The sequence below is a fragment of the Pseudopodoces humilis genome, chromosome 1 (assembly GCF_049639895.1).
Source record: "Pseudopodoces humilis isolate 2021_Gansu_Grassland_sample_001 chromosome 1, ASM4963989v1, whole genome shotgun sequence".
Taxonomy (NCBI): Eukaryota; Metazoa; Chordata; class Aves; order Passeriformes; family Paridae; genus Pseudopodoces; species Pseudopodoces humilis.
This window is the reverse complement of record NC_142200.1, coordinates 136,252,225-136,278,480: the sequence shown is the minus strand read 5'-3', so window position 1 is coordinate 136,278,480 and position 26,256 is coordinate 136,252,225. Positions and strand designations below refer to the sequence as shown.

The 26,256-nt window shown below is 35.2% G+C and overlaps 1 protein-coding gene across 1 annotated transcript in view; it reads left to right on the top strand.

Moving 5' to 3' along the window:
• Nucleotides 1–26,256, top strand: part of ODAD2 (outer dynein arm docking complex subunit 2) — a 71,567-nt gene that overhangs the window by 7,453 nt on the left and 37,858 nt on the right. The window contains exons 8-16 of the mRNA XM_088061731.1: nt 1,500–1,699; nt 3,150–3,272; nt 3,478–3,619; nt 15,281–15,427; nt 15,710–15,919; nt 16,083–16,307; nt 18,535–18,645; nt 19,139–19,293; nt 22,772–23,014. Of these exons, the coding sequence (XP_087917857.1) occupies nt 1,500–1,699; nt 3,150–3,272; nt 3,478–3,619; nt 15,281–15,427; nt 15,710–15,919; nt 16,083–16,307; nt 18,535–18,645; nt 19,139–19,293; nt 22,772–23,014 (1,556 nt within the window). The remainder of the gene's footprint in view (nt 1–1,499; nt 1,700–3,149; nt 3,273–3,477; nt 3,620–15,280; nt 15,428–15,709; nt 15,920–16,082; nt 16,308–18,534; nt 18,646–19,138; nt 19,294–22,771; nt 23,015–26,256) is intronic.

Sequence of the window (26,256 nt, the reverse complement as noted above, 5' to 3'; positions counted from 1 at the left end):
CTTTAATTTTAATGTAAATCATACACTCATTATTCCCTGGCTGTGTAAATAAGTTTATGCAGAAGAGTATACATTATACCTTTTTAATGGTTTAGGAATTTCTATCATCTTGCCTTGCAGAAGAGCTGGTTTAGTACATTCTGATTCCTAAAATAGAATTTAAACAAGTTAATACTGTAGAGCTGCAGAGCATTTGTAGCTGAAGGAAAATCTTCTCTGCTCTAGAACTATGAAATGCAGAGAATAGCTGTATTTCCAAGTTTGCCTAAATTAAGTAAAATATGAATCAAAATAATTCTGATTTATTTTCTGAGGAGAGGAGAGCATAAAGAAGTTCATTACGTACACATATATTGCAAAACTAATTAACTTTTATAATATCTGCCTGGCCTTCTTTAAGCTAAAGTTCAGAATTGCTGTGTTGGCATATAGTGCTGTAGCAAACATACTTTTTAAAGTATGCTTAACTGAACAAGCTACAGCACCAATTCCCCTGTGATTTATCTAGTTTATCATGTGCTAAATTGTCTTGTCTAGAGTACATTTTCAGAATGAGAGCATTAGCATGAGTTAGTTTGAAATTAGACACTTGAGCTGGCAAGGCTTCAACAGCCGATTCTCATCAGGGTCCAGTCAAAAACAGACCCTGCCGTGACAGTCTCCTTAAAACTGCCTTGAATCAGGCACACAAAGGCATGTCTTCACCTATCTGGTACTGGCAGCTGCAATAACAATAATAATAATAATAAGTAATGATCGTATGTTGACTTTCCTGTAAAAATTGAATGTGTTCCAATAGAGAATAAGAGTTGACAACAGTCCTTTCTGTTCTGTATATTATTGATCAGCCATGGTACTAGACACTGGCAGCTGAAGGATTGGTAGGTGCCACTCAGCTCCATTCTTGTATGTGACTTGTTCAACAGTGTTTTGTCCTGAGAGACAGAAGATGAAAAAAATTAAATGGAATGTGTTTATATTAATTCTAAACTATATCAAATGAAATTACTTGGAACTGAAGTCTAGCAGTTTATGATAGCCTATTTTCAGTTTTATGTTCATTACTTTTTTGTGGGAATTTTTTGTAAATCCTTTATGCAGGGAAATATTTTTTGTGCAAACGATCCATTGAAAACAGAATGGCTGACTTTGCAATTCTAAATCTTAAAACTTGTTTGGACCTATGTTCTATAAAAGTGCTTGTGTCACAGATATTTGACATAGTAGAAATCCAAGAACACCAAATATTCAAGAATGTTCCAGACGTTCCAAATTTATCAGCTTGATTTACTTAAAAATTTGCACATGATAACTGCTACTTTCCAAATTAATGTTTTGTTCTTTTAAAGACAATATAATTTTGTGCTTAGAATCTAATTCTACATTCAATGCATACAATTTTTAAGCACAGAGTCCTAGAATTGTGCTTATAACTTACTGTTTTAATAGTCATTATTCATATAGCAATATGAGTGACAAACCATGTCTCCTTTAATTAGGAATATAGTTTTTTTAAAGAACCAGCACACGAGAATTATCAGCATGTGGAAGGTGCTGAGATTTTTGGGCAGTCGCAGAGCTTTCATGAATTTAGAAGAATGACTGTATGTGGGAGAGGGAAAAGTTCTTCACTGGGATCCCCTGGCCAGAGGTTAAAACCATGTATGAAGTGGAAGAACAGTGAACTTTCTGCTTCCCAGAGATAAGTAGTTATCTTTAAAACTTAATTTGCCTATAGACCTCTCTAAAATGTGCTAATGATAGGGCTGCATGTTACAGGTTTCCATTGTCTTAAGTTAGGAGGAATATTGCAAAGCTCACTACATATTAATTTCTAAGGAGATAATTTGGACCGCCAAAGAGAGTTCTCAGGTTTTTTCTGTCATGCAACAACTTTGATATTGTTATATCATTTCCACAGTAAGGCAGGGAAAGAACTTGCAATCATCTGCAGTACTGGTCCTCCAGGACTGTAATACCATCATATCTTTAGCGTAAAATCCCTTTTAAAAAAAGTCTGATTAGAAAACCTGGTCTAAGCCACACTTTCTGACAGAGGTAAAAGAGGGAAAATCAGAATGGAAATCAAGATGGAAAATCAGAATTATATTTATTACTGCCACTTTGTAATGATTTCATAGTATATCAGCTACTTCTCTAGCTCTGCTTAGCAATGATATTCACTGATGAGGTTATGTCAAAGTTTGAACACACAAAATAGAGTATACATATATTGGATATTGTTGAATTTGTCTTCTGAAATCAGAACTCTGTTTTGATTTCATGTTTCCTGATTTTGTGTTAATGGAGGAAGATTATCTGCAGAAGCCTTTCAATGTCATCCTACAAAAAATAGTATTTTTCTCAAGTATACCAATTTAACAAGTTGCAAGAAACATTTTAAGAAATTTTAGATGTGACCTGTGCTTATCAGCCTAAAAGAAATTGGCTTTCCAGAGAAAGAGCTAACCTTTTTCCACAGTTACTGTTAAAGTCTTCATGTAGTGAAACTGACTGCAATCATAAGTAATACTCTCTTTTTTTTCTTGTGACTGTGGTTGAGTGACCAGCTCAGGCTCAAAAAGACATTTTGTTTTCACAACATTGTCATTTAGGGACAAAAAAAGCACCAGAGATTGTGGCCAGCTGGAACTAGAAGTTTTTTTTGTAATACAAGGAAAGTAATACATATTGTATTCAGTATGATCAAACCTGTGGAACATTAAGTGTGTGGAAGAGCTAGGCAGACCAAAACTGCCTGGAAATAAGATGACTAGAGGAGAAGAAGAAGGATACAGAAACTCATATCTGGGGATGGTAAATAGGGAACAGATAGTCACTGTCTAGGACTTTTATAGGACAAAAATAAAGGGCATCAAATGAAAATGAGCCAGTGAGATCAGTTCAGAACAAAGGAGAGATGTCTTCATACACCACATAGCTAAGCACTCTTCTTTGCCAGAAGATAGTAAATTAATTTCTTTATGTGAGTGCAAAAAGCAACCAGAGACATTCATTGGACTTTTCATCCATCCAAAACTGTTAATGCTTGGACAATAAGGAGTTCTCTGAATCGCAGTATGTTGAAGACTATTCTGGAAGAAATAATTTCTGTGTTCTTTTTTTTTTTTAAATAAACCCAAATCCAGTAGTGACAAGTCTCCAAAAAAAGACTCTGAAGAAGAAGGGAAAAGTAGTACTGTATCTCTGACTACAAAAAAGAAAGCCAGTGGCAAATCTAAAACGGTTAAAATTCAAGAAGCTTCAAAATGGTATGCATGACTTTCTTTTTCCTCTCTCAGTTTTTTACTTTTTATTTTCCTTATCTACAGTAATTATCACTATACTTACCATTTGATAATGTCAGTTGTATTTTTGTAGTTACTAGGCAGTATTGTCATACCTGTTTGAAATATGCTTGTCCATATTAGAGTTTATAACTATTTGAAATTGGTGATTCTGTTTTTTTCTTTTTAGTAAAGCATCAAGCAGCCCTGAAGATGTTGGTGAAAGTTCCTCAGAGACTGATGAAGATGAACAGCCTCTACGTCGTCAGGAAGGAAACACTGATTTGTCAGCAGAATACTGGGGAATTCAGAAGCTTGCAAAATATGTAAAAGTAAGTAAGCACTGATAAATTGTATAAAAAATATAAAAGTTACATTTGAGGAGACCAGACCAGCTCCTTATCCTATCCGCTTTCATTATACTTCAGTATAACCCTGTAGAGTAGTATTTTCAAATCCTGGAACTGTGGACTTTCCTATCATGCACTTTCTCTTTAATCTGCTATTTTTGGCTTATATAGCCCTTTAGATTAAACCATCTGTTCAGTGTTATTTAAAATGTAAGATGGCATAACCTCTTTATTAATTATTTGGTTTCTGTTTTGCTTTTTGTATGAAACTTTCCGAGAGATTTCTTTATGTGGATAATAACTTTCAAGAGTTTTTATTAAAACTGAATAGTTGCCTGAAGTCTTTCATCAACTGTGATTAATGCATGTCTGAAATAATTCTAACATGGTCTTGTGTCTGGATAGATGCTTTAGTGGACAAGAAAATGTATGATAAACAGGCATCTTCTAAAACGAACCAGAAAAACGTTTTTACGCAGACTTGTTGAAAATCTTTTGGAACCTATAAATATAGATAGTTAGAATTCTGAATATGTCTGAAACAGTTCAAAAACCCAACAACTCTTTACTATTCTGGAAAGCTCTAATTATGTTTTTCCCTCAGGAGAAGTTCCTTTACAAGTTTGTACTGGAATTTATGTTCTATTAAGTTGCTAATAAAAGCGCTGGCTTATTTATTTTTTTGAGTGCAACTACAGAGTATACACATCCGACAGATAAAATGATGGTGCTGGCTCTTGGTGCAGTGAAGGAACGAGTCATATGAGGAGCAGCTGAGGGAGCTGGGCTTGTTTAGCCTGGAGAAAAGGAGGCTCAGGACTGATCTTGTCACTCCTTCCAATTGCTTGAAAGTAGGTAGTAGCCAGGTGGGGGTCAGCCTCTTCTCTCAGGCAACCAGAGATGGGACAAGAAGACATGGCCTCAAGATGTGCCAAGGGAGGTTCAGGCTGGACATCAGGAAGAATTTTTCACTGAAAGAGTGGTTAAGCATTGGAATAGGCTGCCCAGGGGAATGGTGAAATCACCGTCCTTGTAAGTGGTTAAGAAATGGCTGGATGTGGCTATTGGTACTGTGGTTTAGTTGACATGGTGGTACTCAGTCTAAGGCTGGACTTGATGATCCTGAAGATCTTTTCCAACCCTTATGATTCTATGATTCTACAATTAAATACTTGAGTGGAGGAAATGACGTTTTGGCTCCTCACAGTCCTTTTAACTATTGTAGAGGAGTAACTTAGTATTTTAAAATGTATTCAGAGTACTCACACTGCTTGTTTTCAGTTAATGTCTGTGGGGCCTTGCTAGAGGACCTGGCAAAGAGACACAGACAAATATGGATAATATAATCCTGTCTACATTTGTCTTTTCTAGGTTGGACCTCTATATTTTTGTCATTTTGGCTGTGGTAAAATAACCCTTTGTAAATGTAACTTTGAGCATGTAACTTGCTCAGCTATTCCTAATGCTGAACACAGCATGTACACATTTTGCATTTTAGAATTCTTCCTACTTGCATGTAATTACAGTTCAAGAGGTTATTTTCAAACCTTTCAGTTTGCTAATAGCTTGCTTCTGTCTGTGTTATGAAGGAACTCTGTACTTTTCTGAGAGCTCAGAGAAGTAACCATGTTACTTTTTAGTAAAGACACAAGTCCCTCCTGGAGAAGATACTTGAAATTCATTACTGATTTTTATCATTACATTGATGAATTCCCACTAATCTTTTAATTGGCCAATTTATGTACCACCCTCCTGGTTACTTAGTTCTCAAACTCCCTTTCCTCTCTAGATCCTTCATATAGTTGTGCTTAGATTTTAGTACTGAACTTAAATCAGTATTGAAATTCATATCTACATTTGTATAAAACCATTCTGAAAGAAGAGTGAGGATGACAAATAGGAAAGTATATATTTCATGCCTCTCTATTTTAAAAATTTTGTTTCAGCTGTCAACAAACAAAATTACATAACGGTTTAGAACTAGGAAATGACAGGACAGCAAGAAGTTTATAATATAAAAGTCAATAAAAGTTTTGTTGTGAAAATTCAAATATATACTTCTTTATGTATTCATGCACACCTGAGTCTTCCAAAGTTCTTTAAGTTAGATGTAAATTAAACTAAGTATTTGAAGATGTACTTAAAATAGTTCTGTGTTCATTCTTAGCTGCATAAAACAAGAACTCCCTAGTGTCAGATAAAGCCGAAAAGAGATGCCTCAGTGCCATACCACAGACAGTGGTTGAAATGTTTTATTGATGGAGTGCTACTTTAGCTTGCACATGGAATTCATTTTAATTCAAGTATAAATACTGCACTTCTGGCCAGACTTGGGAGATTTTTTGGCATTCTTGTTGTTCATGTAGGCAAGTGTTCATGACACATGCAACGTCAGAGAAAATAAATTTATGACTGTGTTATTTAAGTATCTACAAGCATATTTATGTAGAAGCACAAATTTCAAAGGGCTTGTGTTGTATGCCCGTCTGAAAAAAATAATAAAATGCCTTAAATAATAGATGATTGAGATACAAAGAAAATGCAGTAATTTGTAGATGAAATGATTTTTTGAATGTTTGCTTAAGTTAATGTGAATTGCAATAAAGCAAGACTTTATAAAAAATCTATTTGCTAACAATAAACTCCCATAAAACCTGAAAAACACAGTTTTTATATAATGCTGTCATTAAATGTTAAAAAGACAGTTGCTATTTGTATAAAACAAACTTGTGAGATCCTGTGAGTTGTGCCTGTAGTGTCTGTACTGGTGTTCCTCTTCATGGAGAGAAAATTCCAGTGCTGGGGAAATTCCCTTCTGACTTTTTGCCCTTCTCCACTCCCTTTCCTTTCTGGGAAAGAGTATCCATGTTGGAATTGTTCCGCTGGGAAGCAGCTGCTTCTGTGGTCTGGCTCCTTGTCCTACCTTCAAGCTTTCCAGAGCTGTGAAGCAGGAGATGGAGCATGTGTGTTCCTGCCATGCTTCCCCATCAACTTAACAATGGGCAGCAAAATAGATCAGTGAGCTTGGTGATGGCCTTGTGTTAGGCATCCTTTGGAGCCAGAGTAGATAAAACGAGAATGAGGTGCTCTGTTGATGTTTGTAACAGTGAGATTCACCCAGCCTGCTTCAGATTTGATATTATTTATTAAATTGGTACTTCTGAAGAACTGGATTTCTAGAGGAAGGACTACATCTTACATCTGAAGAATTTTAGGAGTAGGATGAAGGGGTCATCTTTTTCAATTATCCTTTTGCTAGAAACAGGGAACATCTTGTAGAAATGCAGAATCTTCTTTGTGGTAGATCTGGGGCTGTTCACTGAAAAAAAAAAAAAAAGAAGAAGAAGAAAAAAATGTTGAGAGCGGTCTTTGTGTTGCCCACAGTTGAGCACTGACTATTGCCAGTTTTATGATAAAACTGAGATGTTGATAGGTGAATTGTGCTGGTGACTGTGCCAGGAATAACGACAATATCTAGAAAAAATATTTAATGCCTTAAGCCCTTGTGCTGTTTGACTTTGGTTCCCTGTAAGGGCATGATTTAGATGTACACCTATGCCAGGATGAGGATGAATAGAGTTCTGCAAGACCATGCCAGTTACAGAATTCATCTTTCAGTTTCTTATGTGGAAAGTCATTCTACTTTTGGCTGTATTTCAGGAAATGTAGTGAAACCAGTCAAATCTCACACTTCATGTAATAGATCCTTTAATTTCATATCTGTTTGGAATTACTCCAGTGCAAAAGACCTTGTTCCCAGAACAGCATTGTGTTTCTTTTTTACTTTGGAATGATGGACAAATCTGCTGTCTCTCCTCAGCTGCTTGTGCCCTGTGCCAGGCCCAGGAGCTGGAGAAAGGCTATGGCCCTGCACAGGAGCCAGGAGGATGTTCCCTGAGTGTGGCCTTGAGCAGAAGCTCCCAACTGCCCATGTGCAAATGAGAATTGTGTGGTTTAGCCGCTGATGTATACAGCAACTATTTTGTAAGAACCAGTTTTAAATTTATGACACTTGTGAAGGCATTGATGTGTCTTGTAGATTTTTCTCAAAGTTTATGTGCAATAGAGGACAGACAGATTGCTGAACTGCATAATGGAAAAGTATAGCTTTTGTAAGTTACTGGAAATAGTTGGAAACATGACATATTATTAAGATTACACTAGTGTTCATTATAAAAATTTAAATGAGTTTAATGAGCCATGTATTAAGAAATCAATTACATTTTTGGATTAGCAGCAAAGTAATTATATTTTGTTCTAATGTGCAGAACCTCAGATAAAGACATGAACATCCCACCCTAATGAATAAAATGGGTCTTCAAATACTAATTGTTTAAAGTGAAAAGTCTAAAATCTCTGTTGTTTATGGATGTTCTCGTTGTCTTAAGATCTACCCCTATATATATGATAGATGCAAATGTTAGGATCTAATAGCAGGAGTAAAAGTCCCTAATCTGTGTAGGACACATTTTGCACATCAAAGCTTTTTTCTACAATCTGTGGATGAGAGTGAAATGTTTTTTTCTTTATAATATTGTATTGGCAAGATTTGCATGAGATTATGTTTTAGCTAGTAAATACATAATAAACATATGTAAATGATGTAAAATATTATTGTACATGTAGTAACTTTGTATGAGGCCCTTCTTCAGGACTGACCACTTTGACCAACTCACCTTGTTAGCAGAATGTCTAACAACAGATCTTTTCCCTTCCTTATGAAAGTATTATGTTGGGGTAATCTGAAGGAGGTTTTCATTTGGATGGAAATGTAAAGACGAAAAATAAGCTTTTAGCTTTTTTAGCTTTAGTTTGGCTAAGACTGTTGTTTTTCAGAAGATACCAGATATATGTGACATAATCGTGTGCCACCTGCTAGTGTTTCCTGGTGTGTTTGGCTCACCCATCAACCTTGGCAAACCTGTTAGTCTTCATATCACTCTCTTTTCTACTGTTCATGAACCTCTCTTGCTCCTGTCTTCCAGTATTAGCCAAGATTTTTTTTAAAATTCAGTAAAGAGTGTGATTACTGGAAAAAAAGGAAATAAAAATATGTGAAAAATTCAATTTATAGTTAAGATAAGTATTTTCTAACAACCAAGATAGTGCTGATCATGAAAAAGAAATACTTTTATGATAACTTTACTAGGTAGGAAGTATTTGGCAAATGGTGAGCTCTCAAATTATTATTACAATTGGCAACTTTGAAGCATTGGAAGAGCTGCCTCTTCAAAATACCATACAATCGTTCTTCATCCCAAGAGGCAAATAAAATTCATAACAACTGGTTGAATTTTGACCATTAACACCAATACCAACTCTGATTGATTTCTGTGTAGTGAAGTTTTAATTAATGTTCACAGGGTCACACATTCCTTAGAGTTTCATATCTGATAAGCTGAAAGACAATCTAGAAACAAAGAAAAAAAAAGTAGATGAAATTCATTAAAAAGGGGGAAAGAAGTATGTGAAAAATAAAGGACTGAGGAAAAGAATGCAAAATAACTTGTGTGATTATCCTCTTTCTGCAGCGTTGTATTCTATGATGAAAGCAGGTAATGAAATTAATGACCTATGGTTTTGACACCATAACTGTAATACCTCTAAAATAGTAGTAAATTGCCACAGTTGTCTCAATATGACTTCAGATTTTATATTCATGAAGTAGATAATCAAATTGTTATGTTTACCAAATAATTAGAATGTGATTGTGTCTGAAAGGCAGCAAGATTTTTAAGTAGTGAGAGCAACATTGTGCATTGTTTTTAAGTGTTCCATGTTGATCTAGGCTCAATTTAATCACAGCTCACTCTACACACTTACTCGTGAAGCACGCCTGTGCTTCAGCCATGTCTTCACCTGTATTTGTTTTTCCTATGCTCTCAGTAAGCGCTGTTTCTAAGTTTGTTTTATTCCTCCAGAGAACACCTGTCTTTTAGTTTTTCATAAACTATTGCTATAATTTTGTTTTCCTTGCAAAAATTTTTTTGGCTAGTTTCAAATGACACTGCCTCTTCTGTCTGTTCAGTGCTTATAAAGCTTCAACAGTACACAGCCTCTCCAGCAGTGTGCAGAGGCAACGGTCCTTCCTAGTCTAAACTCATTAACTTTTCTCCTCAGATTCACATCCACTGGTTTCCTAAATTAGTTGGATACATAAAATTGAAATGACTGTAATACCATTAAGGCTTTTATCCTCTTTGTGAGCCAATACTAGGCAAAGTCAGAATTGCTTAGGCAGGCCTGACACCATCACACAAGGTCAGTAGCCCATCTGTGTTGTAGTCAGCAAATGTCTCATCTCCAAGTTTCCATTCAGGGTTTACAATGTTAAATTACTGTTAACAGTAGTGCTGTTTGTGTAGGGTTTTTTCTTTTTTAAATTTAATCCTGGACCCTTTTCCCTTTCCCATTCAATCCTATTTGCTTCTAATTCCTACATATTCTTTTAAAACACATACATGCTTTATTTTCCTCTAATGAAGTGTCCTTACAAAATTGTAAGGATACATCTGGGGAAGAAATACACTCCTAAACTGAAAATTTCACAACGGAGTAGAAGATAAACTTGCACGGTTAAGATATTATATATTATCTTGGCCAAGTTTTCTGTGGTTTTGGGGTCACCATTTCACTTCTTTCCAAGTCTGAGGTTTAAGAAGTTACTAGGAAAATATTTTATTATTGCCAGTCCAAGGAAGTAAAAGTTCATATGTTTGCACATGAGCCATTAGACTCTTACCTCCTCTATAATAGAATCTGATTTCTATGAATCAAAAAAGGAAAGCTAACAGAATGGATACATGTCTTGGAAGAGTTTTTAAGAGGGAATCAATGCCTGCCTAACAAAACCTCCTGGTTCATGAAGAAAATAAGAGACATTCTTTTGTTTGGAAACTCATTTATTTTCAATTTCATAAAATATGACAATTTAAACTCACTGTATCTGGGTCATGACATATATGTCACTTCTGCCACTGTGTTGGGTCAGGGTCAAGGTATTAATCTGCAACTAAAACAGTGCAGCTTCTGTGCATTGTTGTAGTCCAGTTTGAATGTTTTGAAATGTTGTGATGCCTGTGATTTTCCACTGGCCTTATTTGTATAAATCTATATGGTTTACGTACTGCCAGGCTGGATCTAAAGAACACCAGGAGATTCAGGAAGTGGGTCAGGGAATTATTCCATAACTCAGTTATACTTGTCCATAACTCATGTCTTAACAAGTTGCAGCTTGTATGTTTTATAAACTAAGATGAAAAATTTGAACTAGTATTTAAGCCATGACAAAACGCAGAGTGTTTAGAGATTCACTAGCATAGAAAATTTGCCTTGCTGAAGCATATTGTGTATTTTATACTGCAATACTCAGTCTTCATTAAGCTTTATCAAAATTTATTTAGATGTTATTTTCTAGCAGAAAATTACATTTTCTCTGTGATTTGAGTAAAGTTCAACAGAAAGTAAAAAAGTCACAAACCTTTAAACAAAGAATTCTGTTTCATACTTTACTATTTGTTTTGGATTTCTTGTTTTATAAAAATGGCAATATAACTTTGGATTGGGATTCCAGTTAAGCAATTTTTTTTTCCTAGGAGCTTTTTTGTTCTACTAGTGAATTTTAGTTTTAAAAGTCTGGTATAACAATAATTTCACATACTTTTTTGGGCTATCACATTATGCTATTTTGTCTGTTCAGTATTTAAAAAAAATATATTGACTTGGTATGTTTGGTCTTAATTTTGTCAAGTACATTGTAATTGTCATTAAGATTATATATACTCATAATAAAAACTGGAGTATTATACAGAAGAATGACAGAACTGCCCACAAACAGCAATTTTTTTCTCCTGTTATTCAGCCATAGACTTGTTATCACAGACATGCATATTTATCTATCCAGGATTTACTTAATACAATAAAGAAAATACACTTTTATTCTGGCAAAATAAATTTCAGCCATTGGTCTAAACAGTAAAAAACACCCATCTTTAACATTGCCATGCAGATTAAAAAAAATATTTCATTTTCTGGTAGCATTCACTCATGTTCCCTCCAAAACCCAAATTAAATAAATCAATAAAACACCCTTCAAATACGTGCTGTATTCATAGAGATATTTGTGAGCCAAAAACTGTATAATTTTCATTTTACTTAATTATACTTTCTCTTGGGAAACTGAAATGCACTGTAACTTGATTGTAATGTTTATGTATTGCTATTCATATATTTTAATTTTGCTAGAAATTGGGAAACACATTTAGAATAATATTTTTAATAATACTGTTCATATTTTTATTAATTTTATTCCTATAATGCCTTTAGGTTTCAGTTGAAAGGGTTGACTCTAGAGTAAATTTTTTATCTTCTGTTCCTAGCCTTCTGAACTGAAATCATCAGTTCAAAAATGAAAGCTTTGTATTGACTAGGAATGGTTTAATTGGGATTGGACAGGTGCTATTGAAACTTAAGCCTGTATATTTTATTATCTATTATCTGTATCTATAATCATATTATCTATTATGGGTTAATAATTTCTTTTGAAGAAAGCAAGTAAATATCAAAACCATTTATTATTTACAAAATTTCATGATAGTAAGTAACAGAAAATAGGACTAGAGCAGAATGTAGGAAGTCATTGACTCCATCTGCTTGCCTGCAAAACAGTACCAATTCTTTGTGTGTCTTCTGGACAAATATTTCTCTACCTTATTTTTCCTGTTATGGAGATTTCATGACTGCTGTAAGCAATGTATTCAAGAAATCAAATATTCTTACTATTAACGTTGGTTTTGTCAAGTGTTTTTTTGGTTTTTTTTTTTTATGGTTTTTGTTTTTTTTTTTTTTTACCAAGCATAGATCAATCCTGATGCCATTGAACTCCATTTTTCTTGTCTGGACCTGGAGAACAGATGATTGACATTGAAGGTGTTCTTTAAACTACCTTCCTATTGTCTTCTTCAGAGTAAACAGTTCCAGTTACTTCAGTTTTTCTGTGGAGATCATAATTTTGAGATATTTTGGCATCTCCTGGTCTTTCTCAACTTTCTCAGTATCTTTTTGGAAATAGAATACCTAGAATGAGTGTAGTACTTGAATTTGAGCAGTGCCAAAACAAAGAAGGAGGATTGCCCATATCTTACAGGTTACAAATCTGGTTATATATCTCTCTGTAAAGTTTGCTTTTTTTGTTTCGTAATGCTGCAATATTGATAGATAATATCAATGTTGTGTTCTGTTGCTAACATCAGATTTCTTCCTACAGCTCTGCAAACTAATCATGGCATTAGCCAGTTCTATCAGTACCATGGAGCAGAGTCCATTGAGCTCATCTAGTATGAAAACCTCTAAGTGCTGACTGACTAGTTATGTCCTTAGCATAGCCAGTGTTCACTATGCTGTCAGAGATTAAGTAACCACTAGCAGAATACAGTAAAGGTCAATGCATAAAAAAGCCCCTTTAATGCTTTTGCTTTCTTTGTTCTGTTTGTTGAAAGTTTGTGTTTACTAACAGGGTTTTTCCTCTTGATTATTATGGAAGTCAAACAAAATGATGGTTTGAACTTGTGTGTTCCCAGCTAACTGTACTTTGGGTTGTGTCTGAATTTGCTTATGTTTGTCTTTATTTTCATTCTGTTTTGATCTTGTCACTAGTTCTGTAATTCTCAGCTGGTCTCACTTGTGAGCTTGAGTATTGTCATAGAGACATTACCCATACAGTGCAAGAAGATGTTTTACTGATAGTGTAACAGTGTTACTGGTTTATTTTCATGAATATATGTGTTATACCAATATATAGGAGGAAAGGCACATTTTTAACTGAGTCTGTGTTTAATTTCAAGCCTTAAAATTGATTGTTGATCTGCCAGTAGAGTCTATTTTGCTTCCAACATATCAGATTTCAAATGGTATAACAACATGATGCAGATTTTATGTCAATTTAATGGAAAAGTAACTATTTCCATGTATGTTAAAATCTATGGTGTAACTACTACAAAACTTGGTGTAATGATAACTTCAAAAAACAAAAAATAATTATTGAAAACATCAACAATATTTCTAATTTTGTAGAACTGATGCTTCAGCACATATGAAAAATATTTTATTGTGGTTTTACATGAAAAACACTTTAAGTGGTGTGTTTGTTTTTGAAGCTGAAAAAATAAAATGCATATATTTATATTATTACAGTCATATTTTTTATTCAGTATAAGAAAATTATAAGTTGTTTATTTTTTAAAAAGCTGATCCATATTAAATATCATATGCAACCATTATACATGTAAGATAAGGGAATTATAGATTACTATGTTATGTATAAATGCAGTTTCACTGTAGGAGAAGCAGTCCTCAGAAGGAGACGCATCACTTTTCAGGTTAGCAATATACTTCTTACAGATATGTAATATAATAAAAAGACAAGTTTTCTTTTGAAACACCTGTTGCAAATCTTTTATCAGACAAAGCAAAGTAAATATCAAAGTCTAACTTATGTTAAAAGGCAAAAAATTTCATAAAAGGACAGCTGTTAGTTTTTCTGAGATGCAGAATATTCTCTGTAGTTTTGTAATCATACCATAGGGACTTTTAAAAAAATAATTTAGGATTTTATATGTGTGGATAAACTGATTTCTCTAGGAACATGTTTGAGAAATTGTTGCATGATTTTATACTCTAGGACATATTTTTAAAGTAGATGAAAATATGTTATTAAAGCATTCTCCTGAAGTCAAGATGATAAAGATGATTTAAAAAGATAATATAAAAAAATTCTGGCCATCTTCCTCTAGGGCACTATGTTACACATGTTTAAAAATTACCTTTACATTTAATCACTTTTGTGGGGAAAATTTGTAGTATCTGTTGTTACAAGAAATTTAGATTAAAATTATGAAGCACTATGCATATGTACTTCATTGATTAGCAGAAGTGTTTTATCTGACATAAACTACTGGTCTGAAACTTTATGAAGTAGTTCTCTCACATTCTTTTTGGGTTATTTTCTCACTTGCAATTCTTTACTACATTTAGAACAACTTGAAGAGCATGTTAAATTTAAATTCCTTTTGTATTGTATTTGTCTTTCTGTTTACATTTAAGAAATATGCTTCAAAAGTTCTGGTTTTGTTAGATCTACCTGTTTTATATTAGCAAACATGACTCAGTTTTGTGATATTCACTGTTTCATTCTGATGTCCAGAATTTAGCAGAACACTTACCTCTGGGAAGGGTTGATCAAAAATCCTTCACAGATTCAAAACTCTCATTTAAAAGAGATGATCTTGGGCAGCACACTTCCGATCAGGATGGGAGCCAAAGCTTCTCTGGAATGCAGGAGGTGGATGCTGTATTTTGATTTACTAGGTACTCTAAATTGTAACTTCCACATTAGGACCAGCTGGCAGTGTTCAGCTTCTGTTGCAACTACAGCTCAGCTATCCTGTTTTCCATGCAGGTTGGTTCATCTCTGATTTTACTGACAGTTAACCTATATTATAGGTTTAAAAGAATTCACCTATCTTATGGTTTAACTTTCTGTGTTGCATTCTTTGATTTTTTTCTTTAAGTGTAGTTGCAGTGACTGAAATAGAATTTCATATTAAATACACTTTACGCATTTTTTAATTATTTGCTTTATTTTAGGGAGGTGATCCAACAGCTACTGTAATTGCACTGTGTTCAATGAGAGATCTCAATCTGTCTCAAGAAACGTGTCAGCTGGCCATCAAAGACACTGGATGTCTTGAAGTGTTAATTAATTTACTTGATACAGAAGAAATTAAATGTCAGGTAATGAGCTTGGTCAAATCAAGCAATGAATATGCCTTTTCTATTAGAATTTTTTTTGAGTTTCAAAGTTACAGAGTGTAAAGAAAATTGATTTCTCATTTCTTTATCTTCTTGTTTTCTTCTGATTTTTTTAGAAAGACATCTATGTTTTTCACTTTCAGTTTCCTTTTTCTCTCCTGATTAAATATAAAGAAAAAAATTAAATAACCAATCATTTAAAATAATATTAATGATTTTGTATACCTAAATAATGTTTAACTTCTGTCATTTCCCATTATTTAGACTGGTTCATTAAAAATCCTGAAGGAAATTAGTCAAAATGTATTGATCAGACATGCAATTGCAGATCTTGGAGGCTTAGAGATCATGGTGAAAATACTGGATTCTCCAGATACTGATCTAAAATGTTTGGCAGCTGAAACAATTGCCAATGTTGCTAGATTTAAACGAGCACGAAAGACAGTAAGGCAACATGGAGGAATCAAGAGATTGGTAAGCAGACATTAAAATTTGTGCCCTTGTCATATGAGTATTTTTGTTCAAAAAATACATCATGTGTTGTAAATATGATTAACTGTAGTGTTTACCATAATTAGAAAGCAGCATGATATTGAAGTTACAGGAGTAGATATTAAGAAATTGGTATTTTTTTTAGGTTGAGCTGTTGGAATCTATTTCAGTGGGATCATCATGCCAAGCCAAAGACACTGAAACAGCGCGCTGTGGGGCTTTGGCACTCTGGAGCTGCAGCAGAAGCACAAAAAACAAGAAAGCAATCCGTAAAGCTGGTGGCATTCCATTGTTAGCTAGGTGGCTCAAATGCTCACACACAAACATCTTAGTCCCAATAGTGGGGACGCTACAAGAATGTGCCTCAGAGGTGAGTAAACACATACAGCTAAGTTATTTCTAAGCATTAAAGAAATTCGCCACTAAAAGGAAATACTACGTTCTACTGTTACTTAAATCAGGTCAGTTATCCCATCAGGAAGCAGATGCTTTATGTAATCAAAGCTGTTTTGAGAAGGTGACAACTTGGATTGAAGTAAAAGCCACATATTTTTTATTTAAAAGGCCAGAGTAATACATGAAAGAAAAAAGAAGAAATTAAAGCCTTAATCATTTTCTTTTTTTCTTATTTTTTCACCGTACTTTACAGATTTGTCAACCTAAGGTGCTGTGTTCTGGTTAATCAATGCATTTAAATTCTACAAAACTAACCTGCAGGTGTGGCCAAGAAGATTCAAGGCAGCACAGGGCAGAGTGGTTTATAGTGTCCTTGTGCATTGGGTCTGATACATTGCAAATAGAAGAGAGTGATGTATATGTGATTTTTCCCACAGATTTCCGTGGCACATTTTGCATCTTTGAGTATATTCAGTTTCTAAATTTGAATACAAATATTTTTACCATAGCCATGTAAGGGATTATACTGGTGAGAGAATTCTGTTTAATATCTTTATGTATGACCTGGTTGCGGGGATCGAGGGCACCCTCAACACGCTCAGCGTTTGCAGACACCCCAAGGGTGGGAGTGTTGATCTACTGGAGGGCAAGAAAGCTCTGCAGAGGGGTCTGAATGGGTTGGATCCATGGGCCAAGGCCAATGGTACAAAGTTCAACAAGGCCAAGTGATAGGTCCTGCACTTGGGTGACATCAACCCCTGTCGTGCTACAGGCTGGGGAAGGAGGAGCTGGAAAACTGCATGGTAAAAAGAGACCTGGAGGTGTAAACATGAGCCCATGTGCCCAGGTGGAGAAGAAGGCCAATGGCATCCTGGCCTGGATCAGCAGTAATGTGGCCAGCAGGAGCAGGGCAATGACCATCCTCCTGTGCTAGGCACTGCTTTCAGCTCGGGGTCCCTCAATTCAGGAGGAACATTGAGTTGTTGGAGTGTGTCCAGAGAAGGGCAATGGAGTTGGGGAAGGATCTGGAGCACAAGGCTGGTGAAGAGCAACTGAGGGAGCTGGGGGTGTTTAGCCTGGAGAGAAAGAGGCTCAGAGGGGATCTGATCACTTGCTCCAACTACCTGAAAGCAAGCCGGGAGTCAGGTGGGCTTATTTTCTCCTCCCAGGTAACAAGCAATAGGATCAGAAGAAATTGCCTCAGGTTGAGTCAGGGAGGTTTAGATTGAATATTGGGAAAAATTTCTTCACCAATACAGTTGTCAAGCACTGGAAAGGACTGCCCTTTCTGTTAGATGTGCAGATGTGGCACTTAGGGATGCAGTTTAGTGGTTGATTCAGCAGTGCTGGGATAATGGTTTGACTCAATGGTCTTAAGGGTCTTTTCCAACCTAAATGTTTCTATTTGTTTATGATTCTGTATCTTCATTTGAACTTTGAGGTGTATTGCATTTCATATAAAAAATGTACATAATTTGTCTTGGTGAATTTGAGGCACAAAAGACATAATTTTTCAAGAGATTTTACATTATTAAACACTTTGTCTGTTAAAAATTAGCTTCTTGAAATACACATGTTCCATGAGACACAAACCTGGCAGATTTTAGGTTCAGTAAGTATATATTGAGAAGGTGTCATTTTTGAAGGTTTCTTGTATGGCCTAACTTGGAAGAAACACTAAATGCATTTCTTACACAGATGTTTCCCCCACTTAAAAAATGATCCCCTGTTACAATGCCTGTAGGTTAAAATTTGGATGAAAATATCACTAAAAAATGTTATTTCTAAGAACATGTTTTTCTAACCTTGTTTTAGGAATAGATCTGTTGTTTTGGCTGCTGGTTCTTGATGAAGTGAGTGGGTACTTCTTGATCCCATTCTGAAGCATCTTTTGCTTTCTTGGGTCTGAGCAGGGAGTCTGGACACCTTTCAGAATATTCTGCATTCTGCGTAAGCCAAGTGGCTACAAGATAGGCAGTGCAGTACCTCGTTTTACAGGTGATTTGAAGAGCACTGCAGAGAATGTCTGTATTTACTTACCTCTGAGGTCATCAGTAGTATTTTCAAGGCAATGATGACTTGTGCTTACATAAAGTAAAAGGCTTTTCAATATCAAACCCTATAATTGTAGCATTGTGTTATTGTTGTGACCTATTAACCATTCATATGCAGGATTTAAAAGATGCAGTTTATCTTTTTAGCCAAGTTACAGACTTGCTATAAGGACAGAAGGCATGATTGAAAACCTAGTGAAAAATCTGAGTAGTGAAAACGAGGAGCTCCAGATGCATTGTGCAAGTGCCATATTTAAGGTAATTGTATTACAATCAGTAGATCAGAAGCAGGATTAGCCCTTTGTTTTCATGTCATTATCAGTTTTAAATTTTCTTAATTTTGCTATTTCTCTAATGTGTAAAAAATTATAGAAGTGTTGTGAATATTTTAGCTGCTTATCTAATATTATAGTTAGGTTCCTACTGGCTCTTTTTGTGTGCAAGCATTAAGTTGCACAGGTGACCTGTGGAGAGAGGTGAGGCATCCTGTGCATAGAGCTGCTTTGGTTTTTTGTTTGTTTGCCCCTAAAGTGGACAATGTGACAGTATAAGCACTGCTGCATATACAGGGGCAGTTTACTGTCAGACTCTCTTAGTGACTTGTTAGCCTATTCAGATACTTGAATACAATATTTATGTTCTCTTCTTCTCTTAGCTTTTACTAATTACAATGTAATACAGCTAGCTTTTGAAGACATCATTGTACACATTTTTACATAATATATATTTTTAATATTTTTTTTTTTTATAGTGTGCAGAAGATGAAGAAATACGTGACCTGGTTAGAAAACATGAAGGTCTACAACCACTATCTGTTCTGCTTGATAACAGTGAAAACAAACAACTTTTGGCAGCTGTGACAGGAGCAATCTGGAAATGCGCAATCAGTAGAGAAAATGTGTTAAAGTAACAATTTAATTTTACAAGCATTTATTTCATTATCATGTTTTGATTTTATGGGTTCTATTGTTTTCAAAACTGTTGTGTTATGATTCTTCAAAATCAGTCTTTCTAATCAGTTGGGCTTTCAACTTAGGTTTTATAGTACTTAAAAAATCGTCACTGACCTCATCAAGGTAGAGTGGAGACAGTGTTAAGTTCTTAGAATCTTAACAGTCAATGGTGACAAGTGGTGTCTCTAGTTAAGCTATAGGACACTGAGTCAGGTGGTGTACTAGCACATACTAAACATTTGACACGTGGCCATATCTGATATCCCCCCTCCTGTCTGTAGTTTACAAGCCAGAATCACTGCTGCGTGGTAGAGAGAGTACTTAGTACACTTAACTTTAATGTTTTACAATAAGAGAAACATAGACAAAATTATTTCATTGTAGGGTAGATATCTAATACATATTAGAAATATACTGGCATCTAGGATAATTAGCCTAGATGCCTCTCTTCTTGACTACAGAAGGGGCTCGGAAAAGTAGCTTAATTTTGAGACCCAGCTTCTAAATTAGTGGAATTACCTGATGAGAATTCTACTGTGGGTACCATCAACCTCTCAGTACCAGGGTTCTGAGTAATTATATGAGAACGTGACAGTAGAAGTTATCACTCTCCACCTTCCATGGAGCAGCTTAATGATTGAGAACACTTTACCCTCTCATCTAAAATTAATATAACACATTCATGCACCTTACCTCAAAAAAAGAAGCTGGCTCCACTACATATGTGCTAGGTTTCCTGCTAGAATTATGCTGCTCTGTACATGGAGCAGGTAGAAAGGTTAGAAAGAGTATTAGTAAGAGATAACATCTTCCTGCTGCCGTAATTTAGTGTACTAGCTGGATAAGCACATATTAGGAAGATTTCCAGGTTTTACATTCTGGCTTTTTACTGTCCTAAACGAGTTCCCAAACTGTTGGTATACAGACCTATGGTCTTTACATCTTCTACTGCTGTCCTACTGCTTTTTTGCATTCTTAATTGCACAGTAACCTAACTTTTCATATGGTTGCATCCTTTTCTGTGGACTTTGGGTTTGTGCAGAGTTATCCTGATTTTGGATCAGTGATGAGACTGAGTGGCTCTCTCTGTACTAGTAAACTAAGCAGGTCCAAACCTTTCAGGTTTCAGGCTCTATGTTAGGATTATCCATACTGTTTAACTGCCAGCACAGTCCCTTACACAGTTTGCCAGCAAACACTCTCCCAGACAATGCCCAGACACTCCTTGGACAGGAGTGTCCACCACACTTGGTGCAGGCAACAGATTGTTCCCATTAGGCAGAATGGGTGAGGCCACCCTGCATTGTGAGGGTAAGAGATTTTAGCCATATGGATGCTATGTTGTGCTTTTTGTCCTCAGGGCTAGAGAATGAGCCCTAGCCTGTTTTATTTATTAGTATAGCTGTAGCCAATAATTCTGTCCAACTGCAAACAGATTTTTGTTGGGCTACTCACATATCTTTGGCAAGTGCTTGATGCTCCACAAAGGTTACTAGCCCGGCGCAGCTCCAGCTGAATTCACGTGTTATGTAGTGCTGAGTCTGAAGCAGTAAACTTATCCAAACTCAAATGGGAGGGCAGTAAAGAAAAGTGAGTGGGGATAGCATGGGAACACCTCAGTAGATCTGGAGGGATGAGCCCGAGTCTGGCATGAAGCTAGAACTAACAAACTCTGCTGGCTGCTGCAGGGGCACTTAATTATCTCTAAAGTGCTCCGGAGTATTTCCTGTCCCTGGAGTTCATTGCTGAGATGTGCTGACTCAGCCGTGAGTTGGTGCAGGTGCCTGTGTGGCTCCAGGTGCCGCTGGCATGGCAGCAGCCGTACTGCTCCTGGACACAAGATGGCCCGAGCCAGCAGCTCTGTCAGAGAGCAGCCTGCCTGTTGCAGAGCCAGCTCACATCCTTCCATCTGTGAAGCAGTTGAAATGCCAGCAGAAATCAGTTTTGTTTTGTTGCTTTTTCAAATTATTTGCTTTATTGATCTTTTTTATGCTGTTGATGTTTACTCTTGAAAAAAAATAATTGTAGGGATACTTGTAGGTATAGTATACCTAGTATATATACTATATAGTATATATACTTTATACTATATATACTACTATCTACTATCTACTACATGCTATATACTATAGTATAGTATAGGGATACTTCTAGGTAAAAAACTAATTGTAGGGATAGGATTCTATTCCTAAGGATACTTTTACAGGGAACAAAGAGGGGAAAATTTCTCTTTAAGCGAAGGTTTTAATAATGAAAAACAAGTTTCTCATTTCTCAGTTACTTTAATTATTATGCTGATAATCCATCTTGGAAAGATTAATTGTAATTGAAACATCTAGTGCTGCCATAAAAATCTCTGAAATACTAATATTTTTATTGCATGAAAGAAAAGCTACATGAGCAACTGATTCCTGGAAAATAGTTTTTGTAGCTCAAGCAGACATTCCCAGAAGCTACGGGCTGGGAGGAAAGCACAAATGAGAACTCAGTACCCTCAGAAAAAATTTCTCTAATAATTAGATTATATACAGGTTAGATCTAGCTTGATGTACCACATGGAACTGTTAAGATGTATCAGAAAATGTATAAAAGGAGTATACAGTATTTGTTAAGAACCCCCTAAGTTTTAAACAAAAAAGCAAAACCCTTAGAAGATTATTCCAGCACTGGTGAAAAAATCCCGTTTTGAAAGATAAACTTTTGAGGTTTAGCTCACATTTCTTTGTAGGATAGGACCTTCAAGATTTTAAAAACCATGTTTTTGATTCTCAGTGTCAAAAGTTCTACTTCTGTCAAAAGAAGGAGGGAAATATTAATATAGGAGTCAAGTCAAATTTCTGTGAACTTATTTCTTAATTACAAGTTGGAATATAACATTGTGCTATTGAAATGTACTAGAACTATAGTTCTGACTTTGGGAAAATGCAGTGCATTAGGCCTAAACTAAGTATAGAACTGCTCAGGGTAAACTCTCTAAAGGCTCATATTTAATGAAAAATAAGGGCAATCCTTTGGTTTAGAGAGGTGGAGGAGGCTCTGTTACAATGCTACTCTAGCTATTGTTAACAGAGCAGGAAGAAGTGGTGGAAGTAAGGATAACACAGTCATTGCCAGTCTTTGGTTTGTTTTCAGCTGTTTGTAGGTGTTGCATCCACATGTCAAGTTTTAAAAAAACATCAAACTACTCAGGAGGTTCTTATACTGCTGAATTGTAGAAATGTAGCTAGAAAGGTAGAGTAAGAAATTAGGCTGTATGTCATAGTTAGAATAAGTGATTTGAATGGTTTCCCGGTATTGGGATTTCTTCAGCAAGATGATTTACATGCAGAAATTAAAAGTTGTATTTAAACTATAGTAACACTTTAGTTATAAAATTAAGCTTATAATGGTATACTAAAAATAACAACTTTTCATCTATTACTGTCTTTTAGATTTCAGGAATATAAAACTGTAGAAACTTTGGTAACACTGCTTACTGATCAGCCTGAAGAGGTCCTTATAAATGTCATTGGAGCACTGGGAGAATGTTGCCAAGAGGAAGAAAATCGAGGCACTATCCGCAAATGTGGTGGAATCGCACCTATAGTGAAGTTACTGACTGCAACTAATCAGGCCCTGCTTGTGAATGTCAACAAAGCAGTGGGAGGTTGTGCAATGGAACCAGAAAATATGTTGTAAGTTATTAATATTCATAGCATTTTAAACACTGAAAAACAGTTTAGTTATTCTGATGCAAGTATAGTAATTTCTAATCTGATTTTAAATATGTTTTTACTTCTTGCTTTTTGCAGAACTTTGTGGGTTAGTTCCATCCTCCTGTAAATTTGCTATAGATAAAAAAATTATTAAGGAGATATATAGAATGTAAAGCTTTTGCATTTTGAGAAAAATCAAATAAACCTTTAGTAAATTGATTTTTTTTAAAGTTGAAATTTAAAGTTACAAAACACTATTTTGAAAGTGCTGCATGATAGGTCCATGTTTTGCCCTCTCATTTTACTTCTGTTCTCAAGTCATTAAAAATAGCCTAAATCAGAGAAAGTTATTCTAAAAGAAATTTATGGTCATGAAAATAATATTTTTGTAGTACAGTATTGTATTGTATATTTCTTTTGTCACTTTCCATCATTCCTTTTGTGAACTCAGACAGATTTGGACCCTTTTCTCCCCTCTTATTCCTTTTCAAAATCAAAGAAAAAGACAGTCTTTGATTTTGTGATGTAAATTTGTACAAATTACAAAGTTTGGGAGTTTTATGATGAAATGTTTCAGTTAAACGTTGAGGTCAGCATTTGCTGCTGTTCTCTTAAAAGGATATTTACTTCGAGTTTCTCAGCATATTTCCCTCCTTGTACATAAGGGAGGTCAGAAAGAGGGTTTTATTAAGCTCCTCCTGTTCTGATTTGCATAATTCACTTGATAGTCATATAGCACTGCAAGGAATTCTTTTCCTGAATAAGGCTTTTGTTTTCATGCTTTGGCTGTCACCCAGTGGCAAAAGGCTGGATGGTACACAACTGTAAACATGGCTTGTATGAGCAGTTAGCTGTATAGCATAAATGTATAAATAAATTAAATAATTTAAATTACATTTCTCACTAAAACTCAGCCTTTAGCATAATATATTAACCTAAGAGAATTAGCATTGCAAATACTGAGAAATTTAAATGCCAATAAATATAAATTGATATTTATAAAACCTCAGACATACTCCAGTACTCAGAACTGTCACTTGTAGTATCCAGTATGGACAGCTTCGTGCAGGAATGTGTTCAGTATAAGCATAAAAAAAATGCAAGTTGCTGCTAAAATTGTGATAGAACAAAGTCTGTCTTGTCTTTAAGAAGGAGAAAGTACAGGTTTGGGACAAAATTTATATTATAGTTTGTAAAGAGGGAACAAAAATCAAATGTTGAATTTGGTTCATATAAAACATCTGCTTTTAAGTTCTCAACTTCAGAAGTGTTTCTAAAAGTATTTCAAAACATTAGCAAGTAAGCAAAATCTTAAATAAGTGTGAATATACTTTTTGCTACTACAAGAAGTTACACAAAAATTGTTATTGGCATGACTGTGCCATGTACCTAATGTATTGTGCTAGCTATGTTTGTAGTACTGGAAGAGATAATGCTGCTATATTTTTACAAAGCATGGTTCATCCAAGTGTGAATAAATTTGGTACTAATTCAGCAAAATGTTTAAAAATAATGCTTAGTTAAAACATTGACAGCAGTGTAACTGCTCAAATGTTTAAATTATTTCCTTGATTGAGTGCTCTGCTTCTTAAGGGCACTTAGAAGCAACCTCCCCCCCACCATTGACCCCCACCTCTCTCTCAAAAAAAAAAAAGTAAAAGAAAATAAATATGTCCATTTCTCTCCCTTCTCCTCCTCTCAGACCAGTACAGGAGAAGTTGAAATTGTATCTCCTCATCCAAAGTGCTCTCCTTCTGGGGAAGAACACGTCACTAAAGACATGAAATACACACAGACACACAGACACACAGAGTCTGTAGTATGACTCTTTTCTGTTTACAAAATTGAGGGCTAAAACAATAAATAGCCTTGTTAGAAACTACTGGGGAGGTCAGTCTCTTTCTGTAAATATTTTCTGAAGTTCTTAACCAAAAAGACACATCTTAACAAGGGTTTGGAAATATTCCAAGATTACCTTCTAGAAAGAAGTGAAGCAAAGCCTTTATGTATATACAGGTGTTGAGAATTTTCTATTGCGACAGGTTGATGCCTAGGTTTTTATGGTCTGTCACGTAGCTGGATCCCTATTACATTTTTTATTTCATAATCACTTATTTCTTAGAATGGTTTGAGAGGTTCTAGGTAATCAGTTCTTCTCCACTGTCTTTCTCCTACCAAATTTGCCTGGCAGGTCTTGAGGCTTGTGGGGTTTTTGTCATGTGGTACAGACAGTCTCTGTTTACAGTGTAACATTTTTAATTTTATAACTTTTTTAATATTCTTACATTTCATTAGCTGCAAGTGCGTTTAACAAATTGTGGCTTAGAGACTAAATATTCAATTTAGCAGTCTTCTTCTTTGAATGTGCTTATCCTTGCAGCAGTAGGTATGTGAAGACCATACAGACCAAGAGTAGAGCTCATGTAATTTCTGTAAATGATTCAGATATATAATGAAGAGGTTGTGATTAACATAAGAAATAAAGCATAATTATGGACTAGAAAAAGCTGAGAATGTTCTATGAAGCAGTGCAATTATATTCTGAGGGAAATACTGTGTGGTTATCTTATGTTCCATGGAAGAAGCTTGCACTGACTTTGCACTGAAGAGAGACTAATATATAGGCCTAGGTGAATCTACATCTTCTATAAGTCTTTTGTATATTGAATTTCTGCTGTTTCCTAGTTGACACTGGCTCCTACTACTACTGAATGGAAGGTACACTTAGTGTTACTTTTCTGCACCAAACCTTTACTTCAGGTCAACTTGAAGCAATTGTGTGATTCTTACTGACTCTGTTGAGTTATTTAAAATAAAAAACAGCAGCCAGCTTCTCTCACAGCCAAAAATAACTTGACTTATCTAAAAAACCTAACATAATTGTGACTGAACTTCCTTAGTCTTATGTAGACAGCATGAAGCTGTTCTCCGTACTTGGTCTGCTGTATTACCACTGACAGAGATGTTGCTGTATATTTTTAATGTATATTTATCTTTTTGAGGAACTTCTTTTAAGTTATTAATTTTCTTTAACTAACAAAAAAGGACTAGTGCTTATTCTTTAACTGACACTAAAGTGTCATTTGCCCTTTTCATTTGAAAATCCATAGACTGCATTGCTGGCATTCAAAACTGGGGGCTTAGAATCTTACAAACTAAAATGTACAATTATTTTAGCCAAGCAGATGGAGTTTGAGTCATTGGTATATAATACTATTTAT